Raw genomic sequence first — 27985 nt, forward strand, 5'->3', positions numbered from 1 at the left:
TTGCACAGCCTAAAAGATCACGGAATTTGGATGCAAGTTATGCACACAAGTACAATACACCCAAATCGCCGATCTTTTTCGGCCATCCTCACACGAATGAATCTCCGCGCATAAAACTCACCCCCTCTCCCCGGTTACAGAGCCTCACGAGTTTCCTGCAATTGAATTTTGTTCAGAGTCTCTCTTCAAATTACGACCAGATTTTCAGGCGCAGCAGGAAGTAGTTATTTTTTCTGGTGATTTATTGCCATTTTTTTTTTGAGTGTTTTCTTTTTAATTTATCCTCACTGAGACCCACTCTGTATTTTCTGTTTCTTTGAATGCATTTTTATGGCAGCAGTACAAGTCACATTAAAAATTGAAAAGCTGCCCTGGTCGCAGGTTCCTAATGTGCCTGAATGATGGTTGAATGAGTTGAAACATTCATTTTCATACTTCGAGAAATATATGGTGCGAGTTTGTCACTTTCCTTAGGTCCAGATTGTTTACCCTGATTTACGTTCAGGCGCAGCCTAATGAGATTGGCAGGAAATTTGAGCGTCGCTTGGAGTTGACACAATGGTCACATTTTTGGGTCTAACCTCTGGGTCGCACCCAGAGGAAACGCCAGGTCGCAGCATTTAACTTACATGCAGTCGGCACTTGGTACGGGAATATAATTTCCGTAAACTTGATTGCGGATTGAAACACACATTATTTCATTGCGGTCAGAAGGGAGGATGGTGCCCGCCTTGGTCATGAGCCCCAGGTTATGGTACAGTATGTTCCTCTGCTCCACACCATCCTCCAGGAAGAAACAGTGACCCAGTGTGTCGTAGCCTATAGTGTCCTTTACCTACAGGATAATAAGATTAGACTGAAACAGATCAAGAAAACACAGGAAATAAATTAAGTTAAGGATGCATTTACACTTGGTCATCAGCCTAAGCACGGCAGCTGCAGGTCAGGGTTCAGTCAGGCAAGAGCCAAACACTAACTGTCCGGTTCAGAAGGGAGCTCGGAGCTCGGCTCAATGCGTTCACCGGCAGAGCAGCCTCCCTGAAAGGTAGAGATTTAAATGTTGAGTGGGAAGGAGAGAATCCCTGCTCTAAAGTTTCAGTTGAGGTTGGGTGGGTTACAAATTGTCCAAGGCCCAATAGAAACCCCCCCGCCACCCCCACCTGTGCACTTTGACCCCGCTCTGGAATTACACAATGTGGTGTCAAACCCAAGCAGTGCGAGGGCACACGTGGGGGCGGGGGGAGGGGGGGATATAAATTTTATTTGGGCAACAGCGCAAAACCGCGATAGCAAAATCGGCACTCCACCCAATTGAAGTCAATGGAAAAGAAAAATTGGGTGGAATGTAAATTGCATAGATACAGAACTTGCAGTGGAAATCCACCCTTAGTTGTAGGAATTCCTGAATTTGACAGAATGCATCTTGGCATTTTAGTCCATGGATGTTTCGAGAGAATAATTTATTCTTCAAGCTCTTCTTATAAGGCAGGGGAAAGTACTGTGATCTACAGATAGCTCGTTGTTGAAACATCAGCCACAGAAAACGACATAAACAGCAAGATTATTTCTTAAACTCTGAAAACATTTTTTGGTCCAATATTTCTTGTTAATTGGGAAAGTGTCACCACGCCATGCGGTAACTGGTGACTATGTGGGGTTCTGCAGGACAGAATACAAGAGAGAAAGTTGTCAAACACCAAACTGGAGGGTTTCATTATAAGCGAGACATAGCACATCAGGTAAAACAAAATTCTATTTAAATAAACCCTACAGCAAACAATGCAACAGTATTTAGGGGTGGGAGAGAATTGAGGATGAATTTTAACAGAGAAGGAACAAAAAGAATTTGCATTTATATAAAACTTTACACAGGAGGAGATATACAGAGACACAGACACATTGAAGCTGTGGTCATTTTTACTAGTGGCGTGTATGAACAGACATGATAGGAAATAGTGAATGTCATCCTATCGCTCTGTGTGCTGATGTTTCAGTGTAGCAGCCTGTCAGTACAGTTAAAACCTCTGCAGAGCGCAGGCGGAAGGGTCAGACAGACTTACCAGCAGGCCATTCGTTCCATGTATAGCAACACATCTGGAGAAACAGTGATGAATGGCTACATTGTCCACGTAGGTTGGTGGATCGTACCCACCTTCCTGATCCACATCTCCAGCCAGGTGAAAGTGCACCGGGTAACTCCCGAGAATCTGCTGTCCCATGTTAGTCAACTCCACGCCAGACAAGTGAACTGAGGCAAAGTTTCTTCGGATCTACTAAGGCAAGATTTAAGACTTAAATCAGTGGCTCCATGTGCATTGGAGTTAGAGCAGGCATATCTTTAAAATTCACATCAGGATTTTCTATTTTTAGTTCTGTCAAGAGTAGAGAATTATGAAAATAATTTATTATTTCAACTTCAAAACATTGACATGTGGCGCTGTGTTTTCCTTGGTGTGGAAATGTTTCAGCACAAGAGGACTTCTGCCTATCCCCGGGACACCAACGCAACCCGGAGCCATTTTCCAAGTTCATCGCCCATGCATGCTGGGCTCCCGGCAGGGCTCTCTGCCAACTTGCCAGGGATCTGCCAGTGCCACTGCGGAAACACAAGCGGTAGGGACACCACTGAAGCACCAAAAGAGGCGGCAAGGAGCCCCTGAAATTAGCAGGAGCTGTCGCCTTCTAGGCCTCAGCAGAGACAGAGGCCCACCCAGGTAAGCAAATGGAGGCCGAAAGAGAGGGTGGAGAAGGAGGCCTCTTCTCGGCCCTCTCCATTGTTTGCTGCAGTTGAGGAGGTCATTATCATTGCTACCCCAGGCCTACTGCTACTTTCTACCAGGCGGTCCTAGAGAGCAAGGATAACTGGGGCAGGTGGAAAGGAAATGGGATGGGATGGGAGGCAGAGCCCCAACCCCTACTTTACATGTACTGGGCCAGGAAGGGCGGCTAGCGGCAATCCCAATCGGGGCAGGGAGGCGGCAGTGGGCTTCACCGCACCATTTCCCTGAAGGAAAGTAGGGAAAATTCAGCCCATAGCTTGAGGGCACTGCGGTCTAGACATCAATGGATTTCTAACACACCGTGTTGCCAAAAATAGTTCTAACCAAAAAAACAGAACATGGCAAGAGTTTTAAAAACAAATACAGCTTCTGGCACCAAGGCTGGAACTGACTGCAATACAGCGAGTCTTCAACAGGCTCAATGTGACATCTGGGTATCTGTACTTTTGCCAATATTGGTCTTCCTGCTCGTTTATTTTCTTGTCTCCCATTGCCTGCAACCTGCTCTGTTGTGCAGCCACTGGACTTAATTCATGGGACAGTTAAGCCACCACCATGGCTATCAAACAAATCGCAATGCTCCCTGTATACTGCACAATAGATCACGTGGAATGTACATTTTTGGAATTGTGGCTGCTCAGTGCTAACCATCACGTTCAAGAATGTAATGTCAGAACGCCATCACCCACAATAGCCTCCATCTGCTGAGCAATTCTAGAACGCACGAGGGAGCGGAGAAACTACACGGCCAAATAAAGAGCAACAGGGTGCAAGATGACCTTTCACCAGCACGGTGAAAGGTACACACATGCTAGCTTGCTACCACCCCTCTGAATGAAGTGGTTGCTGGCCAGGGTTGCAAAGGGAACACTCAATGATAAAACCTTAAACTATCGACAAGAAGCACTGCAGCAACTCGCCAAGGATTCTTCGACAGCACCTCCCAAACCAGTGACCTTCACCACCTAGAGGGACGAGCAGCAGGTGAATGGGAACACCACCACCTCCAAGTCACACACCATCCCGACTTGGAAATATATCGGCCGCTCCTTCATCGTGGCTGGGTCAGAATCCTGGAACTCCCTCCCTAACAGCACTGTGGGAGTACCTTCACTGCACGGACTGCAGCGGTTCAAGAAGGTGGCTCACCACCACCTTCTCAAGGGCAATTAGGGATGGGCAATAAATGCCGGCCTTGACAGTGATGCCCATATCCTGAGAATTAATTATTAAATAAAAACGAGAAATTACACCTGGTGATAATAGTTGACAAATGCTTAAGGAATTAGTTTGAAATTCTTCATCCACTTTTAATGGAGACATTAAAATACAGCTTAAACGATTTAATGCCTGTTAAAATAGCAGACAGAGGCAGGTAACACAAACCTTTTAAGTGTTTGCTTGCTATTATCACCTACAGTAATTTCGAGCAGTGAGCTCCAGCTGCAAGGAACCCAGGTTAAAATCTCACCATTTACAACATAAATCTTTTGCTAAATAAACAATAAAAATCATTTCTTTGAATTGCCAGAATCCTAAACAATGAATCATGGTTTAATACAAGTAATAAATCACAAGATTTAGGAACGATGCGATCTCATACTTTGATTCACAATTTAGCTTTAATGAATGATTCATCTCGACAATAAATGTGCCAGCCAATATCAAAGTGTTGAATTGTGTAATTTATTGAAACTAAATATACAATAAGTCTGCATCTATTCAACATAATTAGTATAAATGATGCTGTATATGAATTTATTCAACACTTACCGTTATCTGCCCACCAAATGTATCATAGCTGAAAAAATGGCAGAAGTTTTGTCCGTAACAGGAGTCCTCCATTTCTCCTTTAATGAGGATATTTCTAGTTAAAAGTCCGACTTCAGCTCTCATATCTATTCCATCTATAACTTCACCCATATGAAGATAACGGGGTTTTCCTGCATTAAAAGATCATGTGTTTTTTTTTTTTAAAAGCCACCATTTACTGCACTAGTTGAACACAAGCGGTTTATTATTAGTATAAAAGACCCCTACATGAAGGGCCCCAATGCATGGTGCAGGATATCATAAGAGTACAAGAGGAGATAACGCAGCAAGTGCTGATCAACTGATGCCAGTCTTAGCTTTTCAACAGTCTGTAACTTGTAAGAGGGAAGGGTCTGAGGGAAGTCGGGAGTTATACAGCTTCGGTCCTGAGAAAGCATGAGCGGAGTTGGACTAAGTCTTGATTTTAACACAGTGAGGATGAGGGTGAAGGTGTAGATGGGAATGTTGGGAGATTGAGGATGTCGGGAGGAGGAAATGTATAAGATGACATATTTTGAGTTTAGAAGGAACAAGAAAGGAAAGTTCAGAGGAGCACAGACCCAGGGGCTGGAGCACATAATCCAGGTTGGCACTTCAGTGCAGTACTGATGGAGTGCTGCACTGTCAGAGGTTCTGTCTTTTGGATGAGACGTAAAACCAAGGCCCCATCTGCCCTCTCGGGTGTACGATGAAAGATCCTGTAGCACTATTGGAAGAAGAGCAGGGGAGTTCTCGCAGAGTCCTGGCCAACATTTATCCCTCAACAAACACCTAAAACAGATTACGATAGCAAAATACTGCGGATGCTGGAAATCCGAAACAACAGAAAACACTGGAAAAACTCAGCAGGCCAGGCAACATCCGTAGAGAGAGAAACAGAGTCAATGTTTCAGGTCGAAGACAGATTGCTGTTTGTGGGAGCTTGCTAGCACAAATTGGCTGTCATGTTTCCTACATTACAACAGTGAGTACACTTCTTTGGCTGTAAAGCATTTGGGACGTCCTGAGGTTGTGAAAGGCACTACAGAAATGCAAGTCTTTATTTCTGCAGCCTTTTAAAGACCAGGTAGCATATTGGAGTCATAAAAAGGCGCAGGGGCCACCCACTGATTCTCTGACACATCCAGGTAACTGGCTGTTGCGGGAGGCTCACTGCCGAAGGTAGAAGCTGCAAAGAGTTGTTCACCTCCTATGCTTTACCAGACTGCCCTCCCCGGATGCTCAGCTGCGATATACCCACTACAGGAAACTCTCGATTTACCGGCAAAATTCAGGAGTAGGTTCAGGTAAGTTTTACTTCATATTAGTGGCCGTTCCTCGATCTGTGGCTGTGCAATCGGGGTTGCTGCACATGTTGCTAAGCAACAGGGACGCTTGGTCTGTGGCCGGGGTTCCTGCACATGTTGCTAAGCAACAGGGAAGCCTGGATTTGTTGCTGTGTACGGAGCTCTCGTACCTTTTAACTATGCACCTCTGTAATCTGGACTTTGATAAACCGGCACCACGCCGGTCCCGTCGGTGCCGGATAATAAAGAGTTTCCTGTACTTACAGAAAAAACCACTTCACGTACTATTCACTTCAGTGATGGCATTTCAAAATGTTCCCATTCATCAAGGTCACTAACTCTAGTCTGACCTGGAGTAAAAACCTCAAGAAGGGAAGAAAAAGGAACTACCTTCCCTCCTCACCCAGATTTGACAGGGTACAAATTCTCTGGGCAAAACTAAACATGAATTACAAATAGAAAATACTGCAGATGCTGGAAACCTGAAATAAAAACAGAAAATGCTGGAGATACTCAGCAGGTCAGGCAGCATCTGTGAAGAGAGAAACAGAGTTAACGTTTCAGGTCGATGACCTTTCGTCAGATGAAAGGTCATTGACCTGAAATGAATTATAGATAGTCCAGTGTTTTCGACACTTCATATTCCAGTCTTTTAAACAAAACTCTTTACTCAAGTCTATTTTTTCTTGGTAAAGTTAACAAAGGCAGGAAATAGATTGCATTTCAGGTTTTAACTTAAATAACATTGTGCAATTTAAATCTATATTACATTAAAAAAGTTCCAATGTGCTGATGCAAGGCATGCCCGGGATATCAGACATTTTCAAAAGAAAACAAAAAAAGATGTAGATTAGTATTTCTTACCATCGATTTTAACCTGGTTAGCTTTGCATTCAGGGCAGGGAAGGAGATTGAACTCTTCGGCCTGATACATAGAATAATCAGTGCTCGCAATGACGATTTGGTCACCAGGCAACCAGCTTGTGGCGTCATCCATTAAATTAAGAATGACACCCCTTGACACATCTACACGAAAGCCACAGTGAGGAACACCTATCAAAACAACATTTATACAGCATTTTACAAACAAACCACAAAGTTAGATTTTGGAAATGTGCGTCGGCAATGATTCCACCATTTAATTAAAAGAAACGAGCTTCTTCTAGATAACTGACTTCCTTACAACGTCAGCAAGACTAGTAACTTCTCAATGATGGAGAATGTTGCAGTAGTATGATTAGCCAGGCCTCATTCTCGTCTCCCTTCCTGCCCTCACAACTCCCCACCCCTCCGGTCATGTGACACTCCATTTTAGCTGAGGCAATGGCATGATTGGCCAGAGGGTCAAGCCAGCATTCAGTTTCTTTTCCCATTCCTATTATCTTATACAACTAGATAAGCTTGAGCAACACTTTATCTTAGTAACCCACTGATTTGAACTGACATGGTCGACCAACCAAACTTCATTTATGAGCCAAGTCAACCACTTCAGTTACCAGGCCACCTATATTGCATTTGAAGTTGTTTTTAAAAATACATATCATTCAATAAAGATTTTTAAGTGTAGAATATATATATATATTTTAAACTATTAAGATATGGACAGCTGCTTCAGAATGTTCAGCCAGGAGGCCCAACATCAAAACCTGGTCTCAACCGATATTCACACACATGGATTTTACAGGGAGCAGACTGGTCCTTCTTGGTCGGGTCTAGTGGGGCGGGAGGCTGGGTGGGTTGCAAGCACTGTTCATGGACTAAGATTGACCGCGACAGTGGCATTTGGAAGGCTGGACAAATTACTCTGGACATCTTGCAGTCTTGACCCAGAGCCGAGCTTCTGACTGCATATCTGCTCCATCACCAAGACCGCCTACTTCCACTTCCAGAACATCACCCGTCCCTGCCCCTGGCTCCACTCATCTGCTGCTGAAAGCCGCAGCCATGCCTTTGTTACCTCTAGACTTGACTATTTCAAAGCTCTCCTGGCCAACCTCCCCCCTCCACAAACTTGAGCTCATTTAAACCTCTGCTGCCCGTAGCCTAACTCGCACCAAGACCCGTTCATCCATGACCCCTGTGCTCGCTGACCTACATTGGCTCCCGATCTGCCAACTCCGATTTTAAAATTCTGATCCTGGTTTTCAAATCCCTCCATGGCCTTGCTCCGCCCACCTCTAACCTCCTCCAATCCACCCCCCACCCACCCCAGATATATCTGCACTCCTCTAATTTTGGTCTCTTGCACATCCTCCATTTTCATCGCTCCATCATTGGTGGCTGTGCTCCCAGCTGTCTAGACCCCAAGCTCTAGAATACCCTCCCTAAACCCTTCTAACCATCAGTCCTCCTTTAAGACTCTCCTTAAAACCTACTTCTATCGCCTTATGTGGCTCGATGTCAAATTTTGTCTGATAACACTCCTGTGAAGCACCGCGGGATGTTTTACTATGTTAAAGGTGCTATATAAATGCAAAGATGCTGTTGTTTATTTAATCAGAGAAGGGAGAGTGAGGGTTTGGGGGGGGGGGGGGGGAGGATTAGTGACTCAGTTCAATGGGTCTTGACTTGTATCAGTATAAAAAGACCCAACCCGAACCTTGGAAAAAAAATAGCCAAAATATGAAACTATTGAGACTCACCCTGTGCCCACTCACTGAAGGCAGTAACTGTGAAATGAATCCCATCATAGGTCTGGAAGTCTCTTCTTGCTATGGCCATACCAGTTGACCCATTCGGCTGATATAACCGTTTATCTTCCACAACTAATGACGCACCAAGAACTCCAACAATAGCCCATGGCTGCCTGAAGTACATCAAAATCCAGATTGGCAATGATTATACTGAATGTGCTTGGCATCACAATCGAGTTACAATGTTTTGTTTGTGTGTGCGTGCGCACTTTATAGAGAATTGTGGTACTTTTGAACGATACATAAAACAGATTTGAAGGACTGTGTGTTTCAAGGGCTGACTTGGTCACTTAACCACTCTTTTCAACAAAGCTGGCCAGTTGCCCTAGAAAGGACATGGGGAGCTGTCCATGGTGGCTCCGATTGTAATCATTAAAATATGCCTTTGTAAAATGTATATGCCGTTGGCAGTAAACCAAATCTACTAAATGATGCCACTGTAGTCCAGATAACGTCAAAGCTGTTTGAACCGTGAAAAGCCCATCCCCGTTCAGAAGATATTCATTAAGTTCCATGCCAAACATGATCGCACATGTTTTAGCCTGCGGGACAGGGCACGCTTATTTAACTTGTAGTTTAATACAATGTAAATGTATTTATATTTGTAAAGGGTCAACGGTGTTATAATGAGCGGCAGGGGAGGGGAGGGGGCCAGAGGCTGGAGATCAGAGGCAACAGGCAATGGGAGGAGCGGTCAATGTTACAACCTCACTGGTGCCCGCGGGGAGAAGGCAGGCGGTAGAAAACTTTACAAAATGTTCATTGATCCACACATTCCGCCCATCGCTCCGGTAACTCGGAACCCGGGCCTCACGGGGTTGACTGACATTCCCATTACCGAATTTCGCCTTGGGCTGTATTCCAATTTTAGTCGGGAGTAAACCAGGGGTTGGCCGCTGGTGGGTGCAGTGCGCCAGTGGAATTTCTACACCAGTTGGTCTTCGCTGCCTGGGAGAATGAGTGGACACCAGTAACTTACTGTCCAATTCAGCACTCGGGGCCTCCGGTTACAGAGCCGGTGAGAGGCTCGGCTACATGCAAATCCTCGGCTGGGGCTGGATCCAGGGCTGGTGTTTAAATGGGGACATTTGTGTTTGCTCTATGCTCCACCCCACTCGGGACTCTCTTGACCTCTTCAGGCCTCCCATTTTTAAACTAACACTGCTCTTGCTGACGGGGTGAGGACCGTCTCTGAAACCAGGCTCCCGTCTCCATAGAGATTGGGCTGGTTTCAGGGGGTGGAGAAATAGGGGACAGCCCCAGTGACATTCCCCATCGCGCTCTGACTCAGAGCACAGCAAGGAACCAGAGGTAAACCAAGGCACACACTGGCTGGAAGAGAGTTTACTGGAGTTTAATCTGCAGATCCGAATGGAGAGACTGAAAGCCACACACCGAGGATACACAGAGGGGGAGAGGAGCTGGTCGGTCAAGTGTCTGAAGGACTCCTGCAGCCTGTGGTACCGAGATACAGTAAATAGATCTAATGTAGAGAGAGAGAGAGACAGAAAGATTCATAACGGCACAGAATGAGGCCAATCGGCCCATCGAGTCCGTGCCGGGACAGACACAGAGAGAGACACAGACGCAGAGAGAGCGACAGAGACACAGAAAGAGAGCGAGACAGACAGAGACAGAGAGAGTGAGACACAGACAGAGAGAGTCAGACACACAGAGAGACAGAGGCAGAGAGAGAGACAGAGACAATTATAGAATAAGGATAGAGCACACAGTATTTGAAGTACATTGACTCACTAGACGTCTGAAGATGGTTTCAGTTTGTTGAAATGAAATGAACATTCACTCTCTGGAAGCAGCTAGTGGTGCAGTTACTGCAACACAATCCAGCGCCTCACCTGTAGCCCAGACGCCTCACTTGTTCGCTGCCGAGCAGTTCGCTGATGTCCAGCCTGGCGGCTCAGTCAGGCTCCTGGCCGCCGAGTCACCCACAGCGATGGCCACGATCCGGCCTCTGGGCTGGCCGCGCAGGAATTGCTGCAGCCGCCTGCTCTCGTTGGCCCAGAGGTGGGTGTCGAAGCGGTCCGCCGCCAACACCTGCGCCGTGCCCTGGTCCAGCACCCTGATGTGATGCCTCGGCTGCCCCAGTGCTTGTCAAAGCGGTAAGCGCCGTGCTGCAGCCCGCCCGCGTACACAGTGCGGCCCAGGAGAGTCCAAGACAGGCTCTTCCTCCCGTGGAGCTCGAAGATCCCCCCCTTTGTCCACTCCGATAAACTTCTTCCCAAAACGCTCCACGTCCGGCCCATCTGTCGACTTGCCGAGGAGCGAGATCGCGGCGCTGGCCTTGTAGGGGCACTGTCCCGCCCCAATGTGCAGCTCCCCTCCGTTCCTGATCAGAATATAGCGGGCTCTCAGAGTGAGCAGCGACCCCGGGGTGTCTGCAAACACCAGCTTGCCTGGGAAACGACAGCCACAGCACGGTCACCGGATTGACAATTCACAACTGCACAAACAGGCAAGCTCAACCACTACTTTATTTAAAAAATACACCCGAAACTCCTCGTTAGCTTCAGCAATAGCTAGACCTCGCCTGCAGCAATGCTGCACTCTCAGAATCGAATCCCTGCATCTATGTCTGCTGTCAGTAAGGAATGTTAAAACAAATTTATGAAAAATGATTTTTTTTTAAAGTTTTTAAAAAACACATTTGAATTGTGCAGTGGGGTGGTGTTCGAGTATAGAGAGCCTTCAAAAGTTGATTAAACTCACCCCCATTCTCTATAATAATAGAATGTAGAGAGGCTGAAGACTCCAGTCTCAGGAACATTCCGCGTCCAATTTTAACCTTCCTGCTTTCATGATGCCCAGGATTCCAGGGTAATAAATATGTAGCCTTGTCTGGGCAGCCGGCTAAAAGAGAATACTGATTTCACTATCAAATGTCATTGCAGTTTGTAAAAAAAAATCTATAGATTTCAAAGTGTTGATAGCAAGGAAGTTACACACCTGTTGTGGCAGACTTGTCCCCAGGTGCACAGGCAGGCTCGGGGCCAGCCCTGCCGCTGGTGCTTGGAGCTTATGCCAGTTGCACGCTGTCAGAGTCTCAGTGACACGGGGTAGGATTGCCATGGATTCTAGATAACCCACACCGATTATAGGAGGGTGACAGGCGGGTGGCTCATCGAGAATCACAGTGAGGAAAGAGGCACAGAACTCAAAAACTAAAACCTGCAAATCAGAAATGGTTCACCACAGGCTGCAGTCAGTCCACTCACACTCACACTCACACTCTCCTGGACCGCTCAACGGGTGCTGGGGCTCACCCCACACAACCCACCCTCTGCAAAGAATCCCTGAAGCAAACCTTGGCTTAAGACACCATCTGGGGAAAGCGCCCCCACCACCACCCCCGTACAGCGGGCCAGCGACGCAGCGCCCCGAGCAGTGCACACCTGTGGCAGGCTGGAGTCCGGAGCTCAGTCTGTCCCGATCACAGCCGCTGTGACCGGCCGCTGTGCTGCGATGTCCCGGGCTGGGGTCGGTGTCCCGGGCTGGTGTCGGTGTCGCTGTCTGGCGGCTGCTCTCCGCGCTGTGCCAGTCTCGGTGCCGGTGCCAGTCTCGGTGCCGCTGTCCCAGTGCCGGAGCCGGCCCGCGCCGCTCTATTTATAAGCCGCTCATTGGTTGTTTACCTCGCGCCGGCTACAGCTGAGCGCCCGGCCCCGCCCCCCGGCCGCTGATTGGCCAGGTGCCGCCCTTAGATACAGCGGCTGCCAGGATACCGCGGCTGAAGATTCTACAGCGAGCGAGGGGAAGCCCCGCCCCTCTCCCCTCATTCTCCCAACCTCTCTCTCCGTCCCTCACTCTCCCCTCCCTCACCCTCACTCTCCTTCCCTCCCCTTCCATCACCCTCCCCAACCTCTCTCCCTCCCTCAACTTCCCCTCCCTCACTCTCCCCTCCCTCACTCCCCACCCCCACTCTTCCTCCCTCACCCTCCCCTCCCTCACCTTCCCCCCCTTCCCTCACCCACCTCTCTCCCTCCCTCACTCTCCTTCCCTCACTCTCCCCTCCCTCACTCTCCCCTCCCTCACTCTCACTCCCCACCCCCACTCTTCCTCCCCACCCCACTCTTCCTCCCTCACCTACCCCCTCCCTCACTCTTCCTCCCTCACCTACCCCCTCACCTTCCCCTCCCTCACCCTCCCCTTCCCCTCCCTCACCCTCCCTTCCCTCCCCCTCCCCTACCTCTCTCACTCCCCTTCCCCTCCCCTCCTCTCCCTCCCTCACCCTCACTCCCCCTCCCTCACCCTCCCCTCCCTCACACTCACCCTCACTCTCTCTTCCTCCCTCACTAACCCTCCCCTCCCTCACTTTCCCTCACTCCCCCTCCCTCACTTTCCCTCACTCCCCCTCCCTCACCTTCCCCTCCCTCCCCCTCCCTCACCTTCCCCTCCCTCCCCCTCCCTCACCTTCCCCTCCCTCCCTCCCTCACTCTCCGGGGGTCTCTGCCTCCCCAGCACAGTGAAGCGAAACCCGCCCGGCCCCGGGTCCCCCAGTGGCTGTCAGGGTGCCAGGGCCTGTTTGCAGAGCGGCCGCTGTCCCCACAGGCTGGGTCAGGGGGACAGAGGCGAGGTGCTCCCTGGAGGGACAGCAGACACTAGGCAGGCTGCAGACAACTCGGTCTGTGATTCAGCGTGTTGCAAAATGCAGCAAATCTCTTCAAGCAGCGGGTCTCTGGGGAGTGAGAAATCTCTGTAAATCTGATCTCTAAACATATAGAACTTGACAAACAAATCTCTCATTCCGATTGTATCTTTATTTTGTCTCCAGAGATTGTGCTGAATGTCTCGGGGGGGGGGGGGGGGGGGGGGGAGAAGAGTGGTGTTTTGCGAGGAGGTACTGGGCAATTTCCAATAAAACCCGGTCACGATTCCAAAATAACGTTAGCGAGTCCTTCAGAACCTGCCTGGCACAGCAGCTCCAGAAAGCGCACACGCCAATACCGCACACCCGCTGCAAGGCAATGAAAGATGAGCAAACCGCCGACAAATAATCCCCTGAATTCATTCAGGCAAAGTAAGAGCTCGCACTGCAGCAGTGTAGAACCATGCAAAAAATAAAACATGCTTATCCAAAGGCAACAAACTGCAGGCGTTATCTGTTCCCCCTCCTTTAAATAACACTTTCAACCCAAGGAAATTCACCAGTAAAATAATTCGCTTTCTCAAGCACTTTGCCCAGGACTCACAGCAGTGAAAGTCCAGGAATATTTTGTGACTTGATCCATTCATTCCCACTTTAATTTTATGTCATCCCTTTTCTGGATTCATTCTTTTGGATTTTTTTAGATCTCACTTTATTCTTAAAGCCCTAGAAAACTATCTCCAGGAAGTGCAGGGGATAAAACGAGCAAACATCACAAGCTGGGTGGTTTCAAATGTTTCCCTACATTGTAGGCTACTTCTGGTAAAAGTTTATGTTGGAACTGAGGACGCGTTTTATTTTGGAGTGTGTAAAATACAAATCGGGGAGTCCAACACACACATTAAATACACATATCAGTGAACTTCTGACAGATTCATAGAAATCACAGCACTAAGTCATTGCCAGCTCTTCAATTGGCACGGTCTACTCGAATCCCATTCCCATACCATTTTATATTCTTCCTTTTCCAATCCTTATCCAATTCCCTTTCAAATCAAGTTATCGTCATCTATACATGCACACCAAATTGCAAGCAGTTATATTCCAACTCACACAAGATCTGTGTTGGCTAAATGAAAGTTGAAATGACAACTTAAACACTCAGCAGTTATCAGACATGCACTTGCCAAGAACTTAAAATTCGAAAGCATATTTAACACAAGAAACATTCCAGGGCATTTCACGAGCGGGGAAATGTACAAGCCAAGCAGCAGAGTTAGGGTTGGTGACGAGAGGTGGAGTCAAAGAGCCGGGTTTCGGGGAGGCTTTTGAGGATGGGGAAGGTGTAGCTGGGCTAGGGATTTATGTAGGCAACAGCCATGATGGAGGAGTGAAGTGCACACTCGGAGCATAGGAACAGGAGGAGGCCATTGAGCCCCTGGAGCCTGTTCCACCATTCAATGAGATCATGGCTGATCTGCGACCTAACTCCATAGACCCACCTTTGCCCCATATCCCTTAATACCTTTGGTTAACAAAAAGCTATCAATCTCCGATTTAAAATTAACAATTGAGCGAGCATCGATTGCCATGTGTGGAAGAGTTCCAAACTTCTACCACCCTTTGTGTGTAGAAGTGTTTCCCAATTTCACTCCTGAAAGGTCTGGCTCTAATTTTTACACTATGTCCCCCAGTCCTGGAAACCCCAATCAGCAGAAATAGTTTCTCTCTATCTACACTATCTGTTCCCCTTAATATCTTGAAAACTTCAATCAGATCACCCCTTAACCATCTAAATTCTAGGGAATACAACCATAATTTGTTTTGAAGAAGGGTTCGACCCGAAACATCAACTCAAATTTCTGTCCATGGATGTTGCCTGACCTGCTGAGTTTTTCCAGCATTTTCTGTTGTTATTTCGGATTTCCAACATCCGCAGTATTTTGCTATCATAATTTGTGTAATCTCTCCTCGTAACTTAACCCTTGAAGTCCGGGTATCATTCTGGTAAACCTACGCTGCACTCCCTCCAAGGCCAATATATCCTTCCTAAGGTGTGGTGCCCAGAACTGCTCCCAGTGCTCCAGGTGTGGTCTAACCAGGGTTTTGTACAGCTGCAGCATAACTTCTACCCCCTTGTACTCTAGTCCTCGAGATATAAAGGCCAGCATCCCATTAGCCTTTTTGATTATTTTCTGTATCTGTTCATGACATTTTAATGATCTATGTACCTGAACCCCCCCCAAGTCTCTTTGGACCTCCATTGTTTTTTTTTAGCTTTTTACCATTTAGAAAGTACCCTGTTCGATCCTTTTTAGGTCCAAAGTGGATGACCTCACATTTGCTTACATTGAAATCCATTTGCCACAGTTTTGCCCATTCACTTAATCTATTAATGTCCCTTTGTGTGAGGTGGGACTTTTTTGATGGACCAATAAGGGTGACACTGGGTTGCCCCAAGGTTACCAAACAGAAATCATCATAACAAGCACCCTTTTTAGGGCACCACTAATAGGGGATGGTCCAATCAAACTAAAAAGATGCCAAAATCAAGTGCCACCAAAAACAAAAGGATACCTTCCCAACTAAATCAGGATGTTATTATTGATGTCTACAGGACACTCTATACCCTGCAGTGACCACCAGTCATGGAAGGAGTCAAGCTCACACTCCAGGGCCACCCGGGCTCGGACAAGACCGCGGGAAAGAGGCAGCCCACCACCCACCCCCCCCCCCCTTCCAAGGGCCGCACCAGTCCTGGACCTACAAATTGCAGTTTTAGCCAGGTCCAGGAGCAGGCCCATGAGAAGATCCTCCGCCTTACCCACCCCGCGTGTGAGGTGGGACATTGGGGAGGAGGAAGAGGCTACAAAGGTAGGGTGGAGCGAGGTCATGGAGAAATTTGTAAATAAGACTGAGGATTTCGAAAGGAGACAGAGAGGGGGTTGTGGAGGTTGGTGGGAACAGGGCTGATCGGTTAGCTGAAGCTGAGTGGTAGAGTTCTGGATGAGTTGGAGTTTCTGTAGGGTGGACCTTGGGAGGTCAGTGAGGAGAGGGTTGGAGAACCTGAGCCTGGAGGTGACAAAGACATGGCTGATGCTTTCTACAGCAGTGGATGATTTTTGCAGAGATGGAACTAGGCGACCTTGGGGATGTGGAGTTGAACAGGACACCGAGTCTGAACAGCATTAAGTTTAGCCTTTGCAAGTAGCCCAGGGGAGGCCTGAAATCAGGGGCAAGGGTGCAGAGTGTCTGGCAAGAATCAAACAGGATTGCTTTAATACAAAGCTTATGGACTGCCATATAAACATTATCAGACATGGAGGAGACGAGTTGGATCATGTTTTCCATTTATTAAATTTCACATGCTGAAATATTCCCTAGAAGTGAATATTTTCCCAGGTGCCTTACTTTCCATTGTAGTAACAATCTGTCACACTGTGATTCTCGATCAGACCAACAGCCTGTGTCATTCTCTGCACTCTTAATTTCACTGAATACTTAAGATATAGAACCAGATACCAAATATGTCAGCCACAAGAGCTAATAATACATTTTTAATAGAAACAGTGGCTGTGGGGATATTATGCATATAAGGTTTTACACAGACGTGAAACATTGATAACTCAAAGCATAAATTGGTTCTTACCTGTATTTTTTAAATTAATTCTCAGGATGTGGGCATCACCGGCAAGGCCAGCATTTCTTGCCCATCCTTATTGATACAACTGAGTGGCTTTCATTGTTGTGGGACTGGAGTCATACAGCGATTGGCCAGACCAGGTAAGGACAGCAGGGCATTAGTGAACCAGTTGGGACTTTACGACAATCTGACAGTTTCATGGTCACTTTTACTGAAACCAGCTGTTTATTCCCAGACTTTTAAAAAAACTGAATTAAAATTCACAAACTGCTATGGTGGGATTTGAATTCACATTCCTTGGATTATTAATCCAACACCTCTGGATTACTAGTCCAGTAACATAACCACTACACTACCATACTGATAAATAATGTTTCTCCAAGATTTTGAATTAACAGTTCACACTGGCTTTTGTATTTGCCACCTTCAATATATATTTCAATGTATTTTAAGTTGTGGAGCTCCACAGTGATCATAGTTTTGCATGCATCCTTTTTTTGGTCACTAAAATTCTTACTGTAATTGCAACCAGCAACCAAGATGTTAAATTCTTCACTCCGTTTGATAGCACCCTGTGGCATTATGTCCCACCCAGACCAAATCTGTTGCTATCGGTACCACACAACATCATGGTGCTTTCAAGGTGTCGGTCATGGCTCAGTGGGTAACACTCTCAGTCTCTTTGACCCAGAAGGTTGTGGGTTCAACGGCCCATGCCAAGGACTTGAGCTTTCTGATGAGGTCCTATTTGCTCTCTTGGGTGGATGTAAAAGATCCTCTGGCACTCTTGAAGACTAGGGGACTTATACTGGCCAATAATAATCCCTCAACCATCATCACTAAACACCTGGTCATCCGTCTAATTTCTGTTTGTGGGATCTTGCTGTGTGCAAACTGTCTGCTATGTTTCCCTACAACAGTGTCTACGCTGAAGCTCTTTGGGATGTCCTAAGGATGTGAAAGGTGCTTTATAAATGCAAGGTTTTTTCTTTCTTCTTTATATTATTCTTCCTGTATAACATTCTCTACTTGTAATTGTCAGCTCCCTGTTTGGTAGTTATTTTATGTGAGTGTGTGGTTTTCCTGAAATTTCTTTCAACATAACAGCAACTCATTTCAATCCTGGCAGAGTTCAGGCTGTGCTGTTGCTCAACGTCACCTGTGGCTTCAATTTGTTTGGCCCAATCATTGACACCACACACTTTCTCTATTTTCATGAGAAAATTCTTTAACATGTTTTGAACCGTCAGCCCTTTTTAAAAACAATAGTTTTATGAGATCTTTACAGAAAACGATAAACTGAAACAAAACCAGCAAATGCAGGTGAGTCAGCGTCTGTGAGGTGAAGAGACGTGTTTACATAGCGTGAAGTCAGCGCCATTTCTTTGTACAGATGCTGACTTGAGGATTTACAGCATTTTCTGCTTTTGTTTAGGAGGTTTAGAGCGATGCAGTTTGCATGAAGACAAACTTGTAACTCTGGAATCCAGGGGTGTGCAGCCTACTTATTTTTGAAAGTACAGAAAACATTTTGAGCACATGCTGTTTACAGGAAGTCACAGGGTGTTGTGAAAAAAAGTTTCTAAAACAATAACTGGCCTGATTTTCAAGCAGCTTGGGTGGTCCGTTCTTAGACAACAATTTTTCTGTTGGTACACGAGTATTTATTAATTAATACTGATTAAATTATGATTAAAACATGGGAAAAGATTAAACCCTCATAAACTAATCAAAACGCCTCACAATGGATAAACGATAACAGGAAGGAACTTGCATTTACGCAGCACCTTCACACCCTTGGAATGTACAAAAAGCTTCACCGCCAATGAGTTACTTTGTGAAGTGTAGTCACTGTTGATTTGTAGGGAAGCACAGCAGCTATTTTGCACACATCAAGCTCCCACAAACAGCAAAGTGATAAACAACCAGATAAGTTATTTTGAGTGGTGTTGTTTAGGGGTAAATATTGACCGAGACCCCAGCAGAACTCCTGTTTGAATAGTGGCACCGGACCATTTACAGCCACCTGAATAAGCAAACGGGGCTACGGTTTAATGTCTCATCTGAAAGTCGTTGCCTCCGACAGTGCAGCACTCCCTCAGTACTGTGCTGAAGTATTAGCCGAGATTATGTGCTCAACTGTTTAGAACCCCCCCGACATTCTGACTCAGAGGCACGTGTGCTACCTACTGAGCCAAGCTGACACTAAAACTATGTGAAAGGGAGTGATGGTGGATACCACAGAAGAGACCCTTCGTTGCTGATGTCACTGGTTTCTGCAGTCAGGCTGATACTTTTAAAGTCGGACACATATGAAGTAAGTTTCCATCACTGCATTGTTATATTGTTGATTTTGATCAGGGAATTTTCATACAACTACATTGGTGCTCTTTAAGACTTCCATTATAATCCAAACAAACTCACCATTTCAGTTTCTCTTTGGATAAAGATAGTTAGAAGATGCTATTAAGAAAAAAGTCAGTTCGCACGTAATTGTTGCAGACATTGCAAATTTACAAAGCAAACAGTCTATTAATGCTTTCATAGGAAGCATCTGAAACAACCATGAGAAACAGAGAGGTATCTGAGTCCCACCTGAAGAGAAGGAAATTGATTGCCATCCAACTGTGGCTTGAACATCAGGCTGGTCCTAACCAGTCAGCTTGTAGCAGTACTTGATCTTGTTGCAAATAAAGTTTAAGTAATTGATATTAATATTGCCTTTCAATAACCATACCTTACATAAGGACATACAGCAGATCATGTGCCTGAGTGACCTGAAGAAAAGTTTCCCAAAGACATTCTATTTTAAAAGCATCTGATCTTTGCTTTCTTTAAACCGTACACTGACCCAAAGGTCCATATACCTGGAATAATCCAAGTAACAGTATTAAGCCAGGAACAGTTTATCTCAGCTGCTATTTAAGGGTGCAGAAAGTGGATCGAATGTGATCCCAACAGCTGACGAACAGACGGTTTCCCCTTTGCGATGATTTATTTGGGATGAAGCTGCTCTCCTTGGACAGTAGGTGGCAGTGGCAGCAATGCCAGAGGGAGAAAGTTGCTGGAAGGTACAGCATTGGTGGGAGTTTTGAAAATTAACATTGCCTGATTTCTTTTTGCTGTTGGAACATATAGAGAGAGACAAGAGATATAAATAAGCAGAGAACTAACTAGCCAATTGGCTATCTATTTATTTCTTTCTACTGAAGAGACGACGGCCTGCTCTTAACTCAGCCTGTGTGACTGGTCACAAACGGAGCAGTGCTGCTCCTGCCTTATTTGCATTCATGATTGTTCACTTCCTTTCTCTTCTTAAAAATGTTCTCCCCCCTTTTCCTCCCCTGAAGATGCCAACTTATGCTGGAGTGCAGTCCCAGGTGCCCCTCCAGTACCTTGCCCTGGTGGGCACTCTCCAATCTATCAGGCGTGGCAGCAGGAGTTTGCAGGAAAGGCGACTGTAAAGGGCATCGCCATCGAGTCCAACCCTGTCCTCACCCGACGTCCAAACAGCTGGGGTGACTGCGGAGCAACCAGGAGCGGGAGCCATGTCTGAGCTTTCCTCTCCGGGGCCCACTGGGGCCAATTGAAGCATCTCAACACCTGCCCAGCTCAGCAGAGTTCCCTCAGCACAGAACCTGGAACATTTCTAGTGTGCTTGCCTTAGAATCGCACTGCTGCATTTACCCACCAACCTCCCCAATCTCAAGTCCGATTGTTCTCTCTTTCTTATCGACCCCAGTGTGATGTACCCTTTGGCCGTCTCTCCCTCCAGTAACACGGGCAGGGGGGCTCTGGGCTGATGCCCAGTCACTTCACTAGTCCCCTCAGTATTGCTAACTCATTGGAGAGGACACACAAGTCACCCGGCTTCATAACCAACAGATTAGCTACTCAAGAATGACAATCAGTGTTATGGGGCCCAAGACTGGGACCAAGACTGTCCCTCTGCTATTCAGGATACTTGGCTTGTGCATGAGCAGTGGTGTTCCCAACAGCGGCTGGGTGTCAGGCCCCACTGCTTAATTTTTCTTACTCATTCTCAGGACGTGGGTGTTGTTGGCATTTATTGCTAGTCTGGTACAACTGAGGAGTGGAAGGAGCGCACGTCAACTCAAGCACCCCACCCACCCGCCCCTTCAACCACCGTCTGCCCCACCTGTGACAGAGACTGTAGGTCCCGCATTGGACTCATCAGTCACCTGAGAACTCATTCTTAATGTGGAAGCAAGTCATCCTCGGTTCCGAGGGACGGCCTAAGAGAAGAAGGAGGTACAACTGAGTGGCTTGCTAGGGAACTTCAGAGGGCAGTTCGGAATTAACTATGTTGGTGTGGGACTGGAGTCACATATAGGCCCAGACCAGGTAAGGACAGCAGGTTTCATTCTCTAAAAGGACATCAGTGAACCAGTTGGGTTTTTCTGACAGTCCGACAGCTTCATGGTCATTTTTACTGAAACCAGCTTTTATATGCAGGTTTTTAAAAAAACTGAATTCAAATTCTCAACTGTTATGGTGGGATTTAGAACACACATTCTGATGGATTATTAGTCCAGGCCTCCTGGATTCCTAGTCTAGTAACATAACCACTACACTTCCTTACCCTGGTTAACTATTTGCCCAACTCTCCACCTTCCCATTTAAAAGAATAACCCCCAGAACAAACCTACTGACTGACGCGGTTTCTGTCCTGCTCTCCTCTCTATTCTGCTTCTATATATATCTCTGGTGAGAGGACAGAGAAAGAGAGATGTCTATCATTCTCACTGCTCTCACCTTCACTCTGGGCTGCTGCTGCTGCCGCTCTCTCAGTTCCATATAGAGACCAACACTGGGTCACACAAAATAAATTGTACTAAACTCCGAACCACCCATGTCCACAACAAGACTATAAACGGCTTTCAACCGTAATCAGTGCACTCGTACCTAACTCATGTACAGGGTGCAAAATTCCTCTTTTAACACAAACCACAAGAATGTCTGTCATTCTCCATAATTCACCACCCACTAAATACTATTCTCAGACCGTGATTTTGTTAACAAGCAGATTTCCTCCTGTCTCTCATTAAAAGAGAAGTTATGTGGCCCGGTGCCACTCAACAGTTTGTTTTTTGAACTGATTACTTACTGATGCATATCACCTCTCTCCCTCTCCCTCCCTCTCTCTCATCTATCCATACTATTTATATATCAAACACCAACAAAGAGAGTAGATATTATCTCCAATAAAACTCGTAAACTAGAGTTTCTGTCAAGAATGGCAGTATTTTGAGAATAATGTATTGTATTCAGGACCTGTCCCATCAAATACACTCATTTAGAATAAAGGGCTCTGCTGTCAAACTCACCGACACACTCAGTACGAGAACGGTCCCATTGCCAAGATAGAAAATGGAGCCGGGAACAAATGGGAAGTTTTGGATTGTACCCGAGATGTTCCAAATAAATAGCATGCACTGATGGTCTCATACTCATACACTGTCTGAAGTTGCCGGGTACTATTAATGTATAAACCAATTGAAGTAAGAATCTCGGCAGTACTCTACCTGGTTTAAAGGACTTTCTGTGGGTCCTGTTCACTTTCAGCCATTTTAAGACTGTGAAAACAAAGACAATGGAAAGACATAACAAAGAAAAACAGGAGCATTCAGACAAATCATCTAGAAAAAAATTAATGCATATAAGCGAATTTAGTGAATGGGATGGTTACAATGAATTAGAACACTTATTTTTAAGTATTTCAGATGGTCTTGTATCAGACAGGTGGAATAACCGAAGCTGGGCCCAGTGGTGCTATGGCCATGCAATGACTGTGGCTGTACAAGCGGTGATGTGAGTAGTGAAATAGTAAATACAGATAGAGTAAACGCAGTCAGGTTTTTAGAAAATGAGTATATACTTAGGAACATTGGAACGGGAGGAGGCCATTCAGCCCCTCGAGCCAGCTCCGCCATTCAGTTAGATCATGGCTGATCCGTACCTCAAATCCATTTACCACCTTTTCTCCATATCCCTTACCCAACAAAAATCTATCGCTCTCAGTCTTAAAAAATTCAATTCAACCCCAGCATCCACAGGCATTTGGTGGGAGCAGGGGAGAGAATTCCAGATTTACACGACCCTTTGTGTGAAAAATTGCTTCCTGATTTCCCTCCTGAATGTCCGAGCTCTAATTTTAAGGTTATGTCCCCTCGTTATACCAGAAACGCTGTTTACGGAGGTCACGGTCCATCATCAAAGACCCTACCCACCCCAGCCACAGTCTGTTCGCCCTCCTGCCATCTGGGAGACGCTACAGATGCATTCGCACCCGTACGACCAGATTTAGGAACAGCTTCTTTCCCAGGGCTGTCATCCTACTGAACTCCACAAATAAACTCTAAAGCCTGCACATCTGCCAATGCACTTTATTATGGTTATGTTAATGTATTACAAGCCAAATGAATGTTGAATGTTTAAATGTCTTAATCTAAATGTACACTCTCGGGAGCCGCAAGCCTACATTTCGTTGTACTGCACTTGTGCACTAACAATGACAATAAAGTTAATTATTATTATTATTATTATTATTCTTGATTCCCCCATGAGAGAAGATAGTTTCTCTATATCTACTCTATCGAATCCTTATAACATTTTGAACACAGATAGAAGTTTTGGTTCCCTCACATGACGGGGGATATTGAGGCCCTGGAGAAGGTCCAGAGTTGGCCAGCAGAGTGATAGCAAGACTCAGGACTCTCGAGTTATCAGGATAGGCTCAGGGAATTGGGGCTTTATTCATTAGAGAAAAGTAGACTTCGAGGAGATCCGATTGAGGTTTTGAAAATGATGAAGGGAATAGATTCTGTCTGGGTGGATAGATTATTTGAGCTGGACAGGGGGGAGATAACTAGGGGCATGAATATAAAATATGAAAAGCAAAGAGTTAAGTTAACTGCCGGTATTTCCTGTTAGGATGAATCATCAACCTCTGAAATAGATTGCCAAAATGTGTGATAAGTATGGATTCACTGACGTCCTTCAAAAGAAGCAGGATGAGTTCCTGAGAGTCAAGGACATTTCCAGTTTAAAAGGTATGTGGATGGGTAGCTGTAATTATTGACATTCAACACTGATGTCTCCTGGAGTTTTGCTTGATCACCTTCAGAGGTCAGAGAGGAATATCCCAGCACTTCTTCCTAAATTAGCTTCAGGCATTTTCTCCATTCTTTTACCTCTTCCAGGAGGTCCCGTGCCTTCGGAGGAGGGGAGGGGCGGGGGTTGAGGGGTTAATGATGTACGTGGGCTGCACCATGCCCGGATGGGATGGGCTTGATGGACAAGTTGGTCTTTTCCTATCTTTCTTTGTATGTTTCCTACCTTTCGTATTAAATCTGGGACTAGGGGGCTGGAATACAAAGGGGAGGATGTGGTGCTTCGGCTGTACAGAGCCTTGATCAAACCCCATCTGCGGTAACCGCGTTCAGTTTGAGCTCGGTACCTCAGGAAGGATATATTGGCCATGGCGGGGGTACAGCACAGAATCACTACAGATTAATGGGTTAAAATATGAGGCCAGGTTGCATAAACTTGGCTTGTATTCCCTCGAGTTTAGAAGGTTGAGGGTTGATTTAATTGAGGCGTTTAAAATGATAAAAGGATTCGATAGGGTAGATAGAGAAACTATTTCCTCTAGTGGAGGAATCAAGAACAAGGGGGTGTAATAATATCTTAGAATTAGAGCCAGGCCGTTCAGGAGTGAAATCAGGAAGCACTTTGTCACACAAAAGGTAGTGGAAATCTGGAACTTGATCCTCACAAAAGGCTATAGATCCTGGGTAAATTGAAATTTTCAAGACTGAGATCGATAAATTTTTGTTAGGTAAGGGTATCAAGGGATATGGATCAAACGTGGGCAGGTGGGGTTGAGATACAGATTAGCCACAATCTAACTATGGCGCAACAGGCTTGAGGGGCTGAATGGCCTCCTCCTGTTCCCATGTAGAAGCTCTTTGTTCAAGTTTTGGGGTGTAACAGATGACAGTGTAAGCACTTACTTTAGTCTTACATACCATTTCTGAGCTGCCTTATTGATCCTAACGTTACCCATGTGGGAACATTATTAGGTGGCTGCTGCCAATAGAAGTTTTATACTCTTAAGACTTTTTGTTAGAAATCATGCTGACTTAATTAGACTCTTAAAATAACATTAGTCTGCAGAGAGTGATGTCATTGCATCAATACCAGGAGCTGGCTCGTGCATGCTCAGTTCCCAGAATATGAAGTAAAAGATCTAAATGAAAGTGTCGAAGCTCTCAGCTGTTGAGAATGTCTTCTAACAATGTAAGCAGCGTTCCTGATTAACCAAAACCACAGCTGTAACTTGTAACGTATTCTATGTACAGTATTTACTGGAAGGGGGCAGTTACAGCCACAAGGAACAGTACAGGAATGAAGAGAATCACTAAGTCACAATCCTGTTGCTTGTTGATCATTTGAGGTCCCGTGCGAAGCGCTTTAAGAGAAGAGGGATCATTTTCTTCTTAAGAGTGAGAAAGACATAAATAACACTCCCTATACCATGTGTCACAAATGCAAAATACTGCGGATGCTGGAAATCTGAAATAAATAGACAATGCTGGAAACACTCAGCAGGTCAGGCAGCATCTGCGGAGAGAGAAACAGAGTTAACGTTTCAGGTCGATGGTCATCAAAACGTTAACTCTTGTTTCTCTCTCCACAGATGCGGCCTGACCAGCTGAGTATTTCCAGCAATTTTTATTCCCTATGTGTGCTTTTTGTTTTGGTCGGGGGGGCACATAATTGGAAATGATAGAGAGAAGATAATCTGTATTTATTTTAATTAGTTAGTTATTAATTTGAATAGCTCAGGTGACCAATGCTGATTTAACATGCAAGAAAGGAATGCATTAATAAAGAAATGGATTGAATCCAACATAGAGTGAACAAGTATGGCACAGTGCACGTAATGGTATCAATGGTGAAATGGAATAAACAAGATGACCTGTATGACAGACTTAGGAGTGATATGAAAATGACCTCGATAGTATCAATGGTCTAAAAATTCATTAATTCACTCACTCATTCTTTCACTTGTTCCACTAAATATCTATCACGAGCTCTGAAATGGTTCTGGAGCAAAAAGAAATACTTGCATTTCTATAGCGCCTTTCACAACCTCGGGACGCCCCAAAGCGTTTCACAGCCAATGAAGTACTTTTGAAGTGTATTCACTGTTGTAATGTAGGAAACGCAGCAGCCAATATGAGCACAGCAAGATCCCCCAAAAAAACAGCAATGCATTAATGACCAGATAATTTGTTTTACTGACACTGGTTGAGGGGTCAATATTGATCAGGACACCGGGGAGAGCTCCTTCTTTGATTAGTGCCATGGGATCTTTTACATCCACCTGAGAGGACAGATGGAGCCTCGGTTTCACATCTCAGCTGAAAGACGCCGCCTCCGACAGTGCAGCACTCCCTCAGTACTGCACTGGGAGTGTCAGCCTAGTTTATTTGCTCAAGTCCCTGCAGTGGGGTTGGAATATGTATATGCTATTTATTAACTTGTACTTTTGTTGATTGTTGTAAAATTAATAAGATGAAGCCTTCAAATGCATATTGTTGACAAGTTAGAATTCATTCAGAATTCCTCCGTGCGTTAGGCAATTATCTGCAGCAGTCAACATGGGTCTTATTTTAAAATAGTTTCCAGGAACTATTTGGCAGTGAACCATTCTTTTTAGGATTTACTTCGCATTATCAGATACAAGAAACAGGGTGCAACTCCTCAGAAAACAGCCTAGAAATTCATTAGTCCACGGAAATGGGCATGGGGATCGCGGTGCGTGATCAACCCGCGCCCATTCAAAGGAATGCAGGCAGCACTATTTCATGATTTCAGCGTTCAGTCCAGCACTAAACGCACTGCTTAGTGGCTGAAAGCTCAGCAGGGAGCTCAAGTTCATGCAAGGCTAGCCAATGAAAGCTAGCCTGCACTTCATAAAGGCAGTCTGCACCTCTTAAAGGGGAGGTGCACTCTGCCTGCAACAGCTCATTCAACTGGCTGGGAAAGAGAGTGAGGGGAGGAGAAAAGAAAAACGATGTCACAATAGGGGAGAGAGTGTGCGCCTAGGTTCTCCAATGCTGCACTAGAGGCCTAGGTGTAGGAGGTCAGTTCGAGGAGAGAAGTGTTGCTTCCACAGGGGGCCAGAAGGCCCTCCAGGCAACAGTGTAAAATCCAATGGGAGCAGAGAGCCACTGTGGTAAATACCAGCAGTTTAGCCCCGAGGACATGGACACAGTGCAGGAAGAAGTTTAATGATCTCACACGAGTGGTCAAGATCAGCGAATTCATCTTCAAATGCCATATCCCAACATCTGCACCACTAGCCTCACACACTGCTCAATACACCACACCCCCATCACTCACCGACCAACAATTTCTACCAAACACAACTCATACTTCACATTCATAGCTTCACCTCACCCTCACACACCTACCACTGCTGCAAGCCTCACACCCACATCTCACAGCTTGCACACACCATCAGCTATTCAACCATGACAAGCATATCACCCAAACACATTGCACCACATGCACTGACACACTTCCCTATCTCTTGCAGGAAAAAGTGTCTTACAAACACAGGACCTAACCAGTGGAGGACATGTGCGCCTGTGTAACCGATCCCCTTGGAGGAGACGGTGCTGGCCATTCTTGGGAGGGCCATTGCTAAGCCAGTGGCCAGTGGTGGTGCTGAAAGAATACAAGATGCCGGTATCCTCATACGTTATCCTCCTTCTCACATCCCACTTCCCCCTCATCCCACAACCTCATCTGATTTACAAGCTGCACATGGTGTAAGCATGCACCTCTTGCTTTACCCCCGCCCTCCCCTCACCACAACCCTACCCTTGTGCCTTACTCATTTCAGAGACCAAAGAAATCCAGCCTGCCCAGCCAATGGTGCAAGAAGAAGAGGGAGAGGAGAGTGATGATAAAGAAGAAAGACCATCACTCGACCTGGCACTCGCAGCCCCCAGCTCAGATACTGGCACTGCGCGGACTTTAGAGGGTAGCTCAGAGGCGGGATCAGCACGTGGTGAGTCACCGGGCACGAGTGGGCTGCAGCCAGGACAGGAGGAAAGGCTAGCACAGGTGCTAGC

The 27985-nt window shown here is 46.0% G+C and overlaps 3 protein-coding genes across 6 annotated transcripts in view; all 3 read right to left on the bottom strand.

The window, feature by feature from the left end:
* LOC147100145 (cell surface hyaluronidase CEMIP2-like) overlaps positions 1 to 10547 on the bottom strand; it is a 114732-nt gene extending 104185 nt beyond the window's left edge. The window contains exons 1-6 of one of the 4 annotated variants that reach the window (XM_085968880.1): positions 10428 to 10547; positions 8521 to 8684; positions 6743 to 6931; positions 4554 to 4723; positions 2061 to 2270; positions 630 to 835 (exon numbers count right to left, since the gene is read on the bottom strand). In XM_085968880.1, the coding sequence (XP_085825006.1) occupies positions 630 to 835; positions 2061 to 2270; positions 4554 to 4723; positions 6743 to 6931; positions 8521 to 8599 (854 nt within the window). In that variant the 5' untranslated portion in view covers positions 8600 to 8684; positions 10428 to 10547. Of the gene's footprint in view, positions 1 to 629; positions 836 to 2060; positions 2274 to 4553; positions 4724 to 6742; positions 6932 to 8520; positions 8685 to 10427 lie in introns of those variants that run through there. The other 3 variants (XM_085968881.1, XM_085968879.1, XM_085968882.1) reach the window with 3 other exon arrangements.
* The window catches only part of cemip (cell migration inducing hyaluronidase 1), a 247262-nt gene extending 235159 nt beyond the window's left edge, over positions 1 to 12103 (bottom strand). Inside the window, exon 1 of the mRNA XM_085968878.1 lies at positions 11982 to 12103. The gene's annotated coding sequence lies outside the window, so the exon portion shown is untranslated. The remainder of the gene's footprint in view (positions 1 to 11981) is intronic.
* Positions 10444 to 27985, bottom strand: part of LOC147100146 (uncharacterized) — an 87055-nt gene continuing 69513 nt past the window's right edge. Inside the window, exons 3-5 of the mRNA XM_085968968.1 lie at positions 22361 to 22411; positions 10750 to 10985; positions 10444 to 10668 (exon numbers count right to left, since the gene is read on the bottom strand). Coding sequence (XP_085825094.1) covers positions 10444 to 10668; positions 10750 to 10985; positions 22361 to 22411 — 512 coding nt within the window. The remainder of the gene's footprint in view (positions 10669 to 10749; positions 10986 to 22360; positions 22412 to 27985) is intronic.

This window comes from Somniosus microcephalus, chromosome 27 (genome assembly GCF_052327205.1).
Source record: "Somniosus microcephalus isolate GS21.2 chromosome 27, FLI_Smic_1.0, whole genome shotgun sequence".
In the NCBI taxonomy this organism is placed as follows: domain Eukaryota; kingdom Metazoa; phylum Chordata; class Chondrichthyes; order Squaliformes; family Somniosidae; genus Somniosus; species Somniosus microcephalus.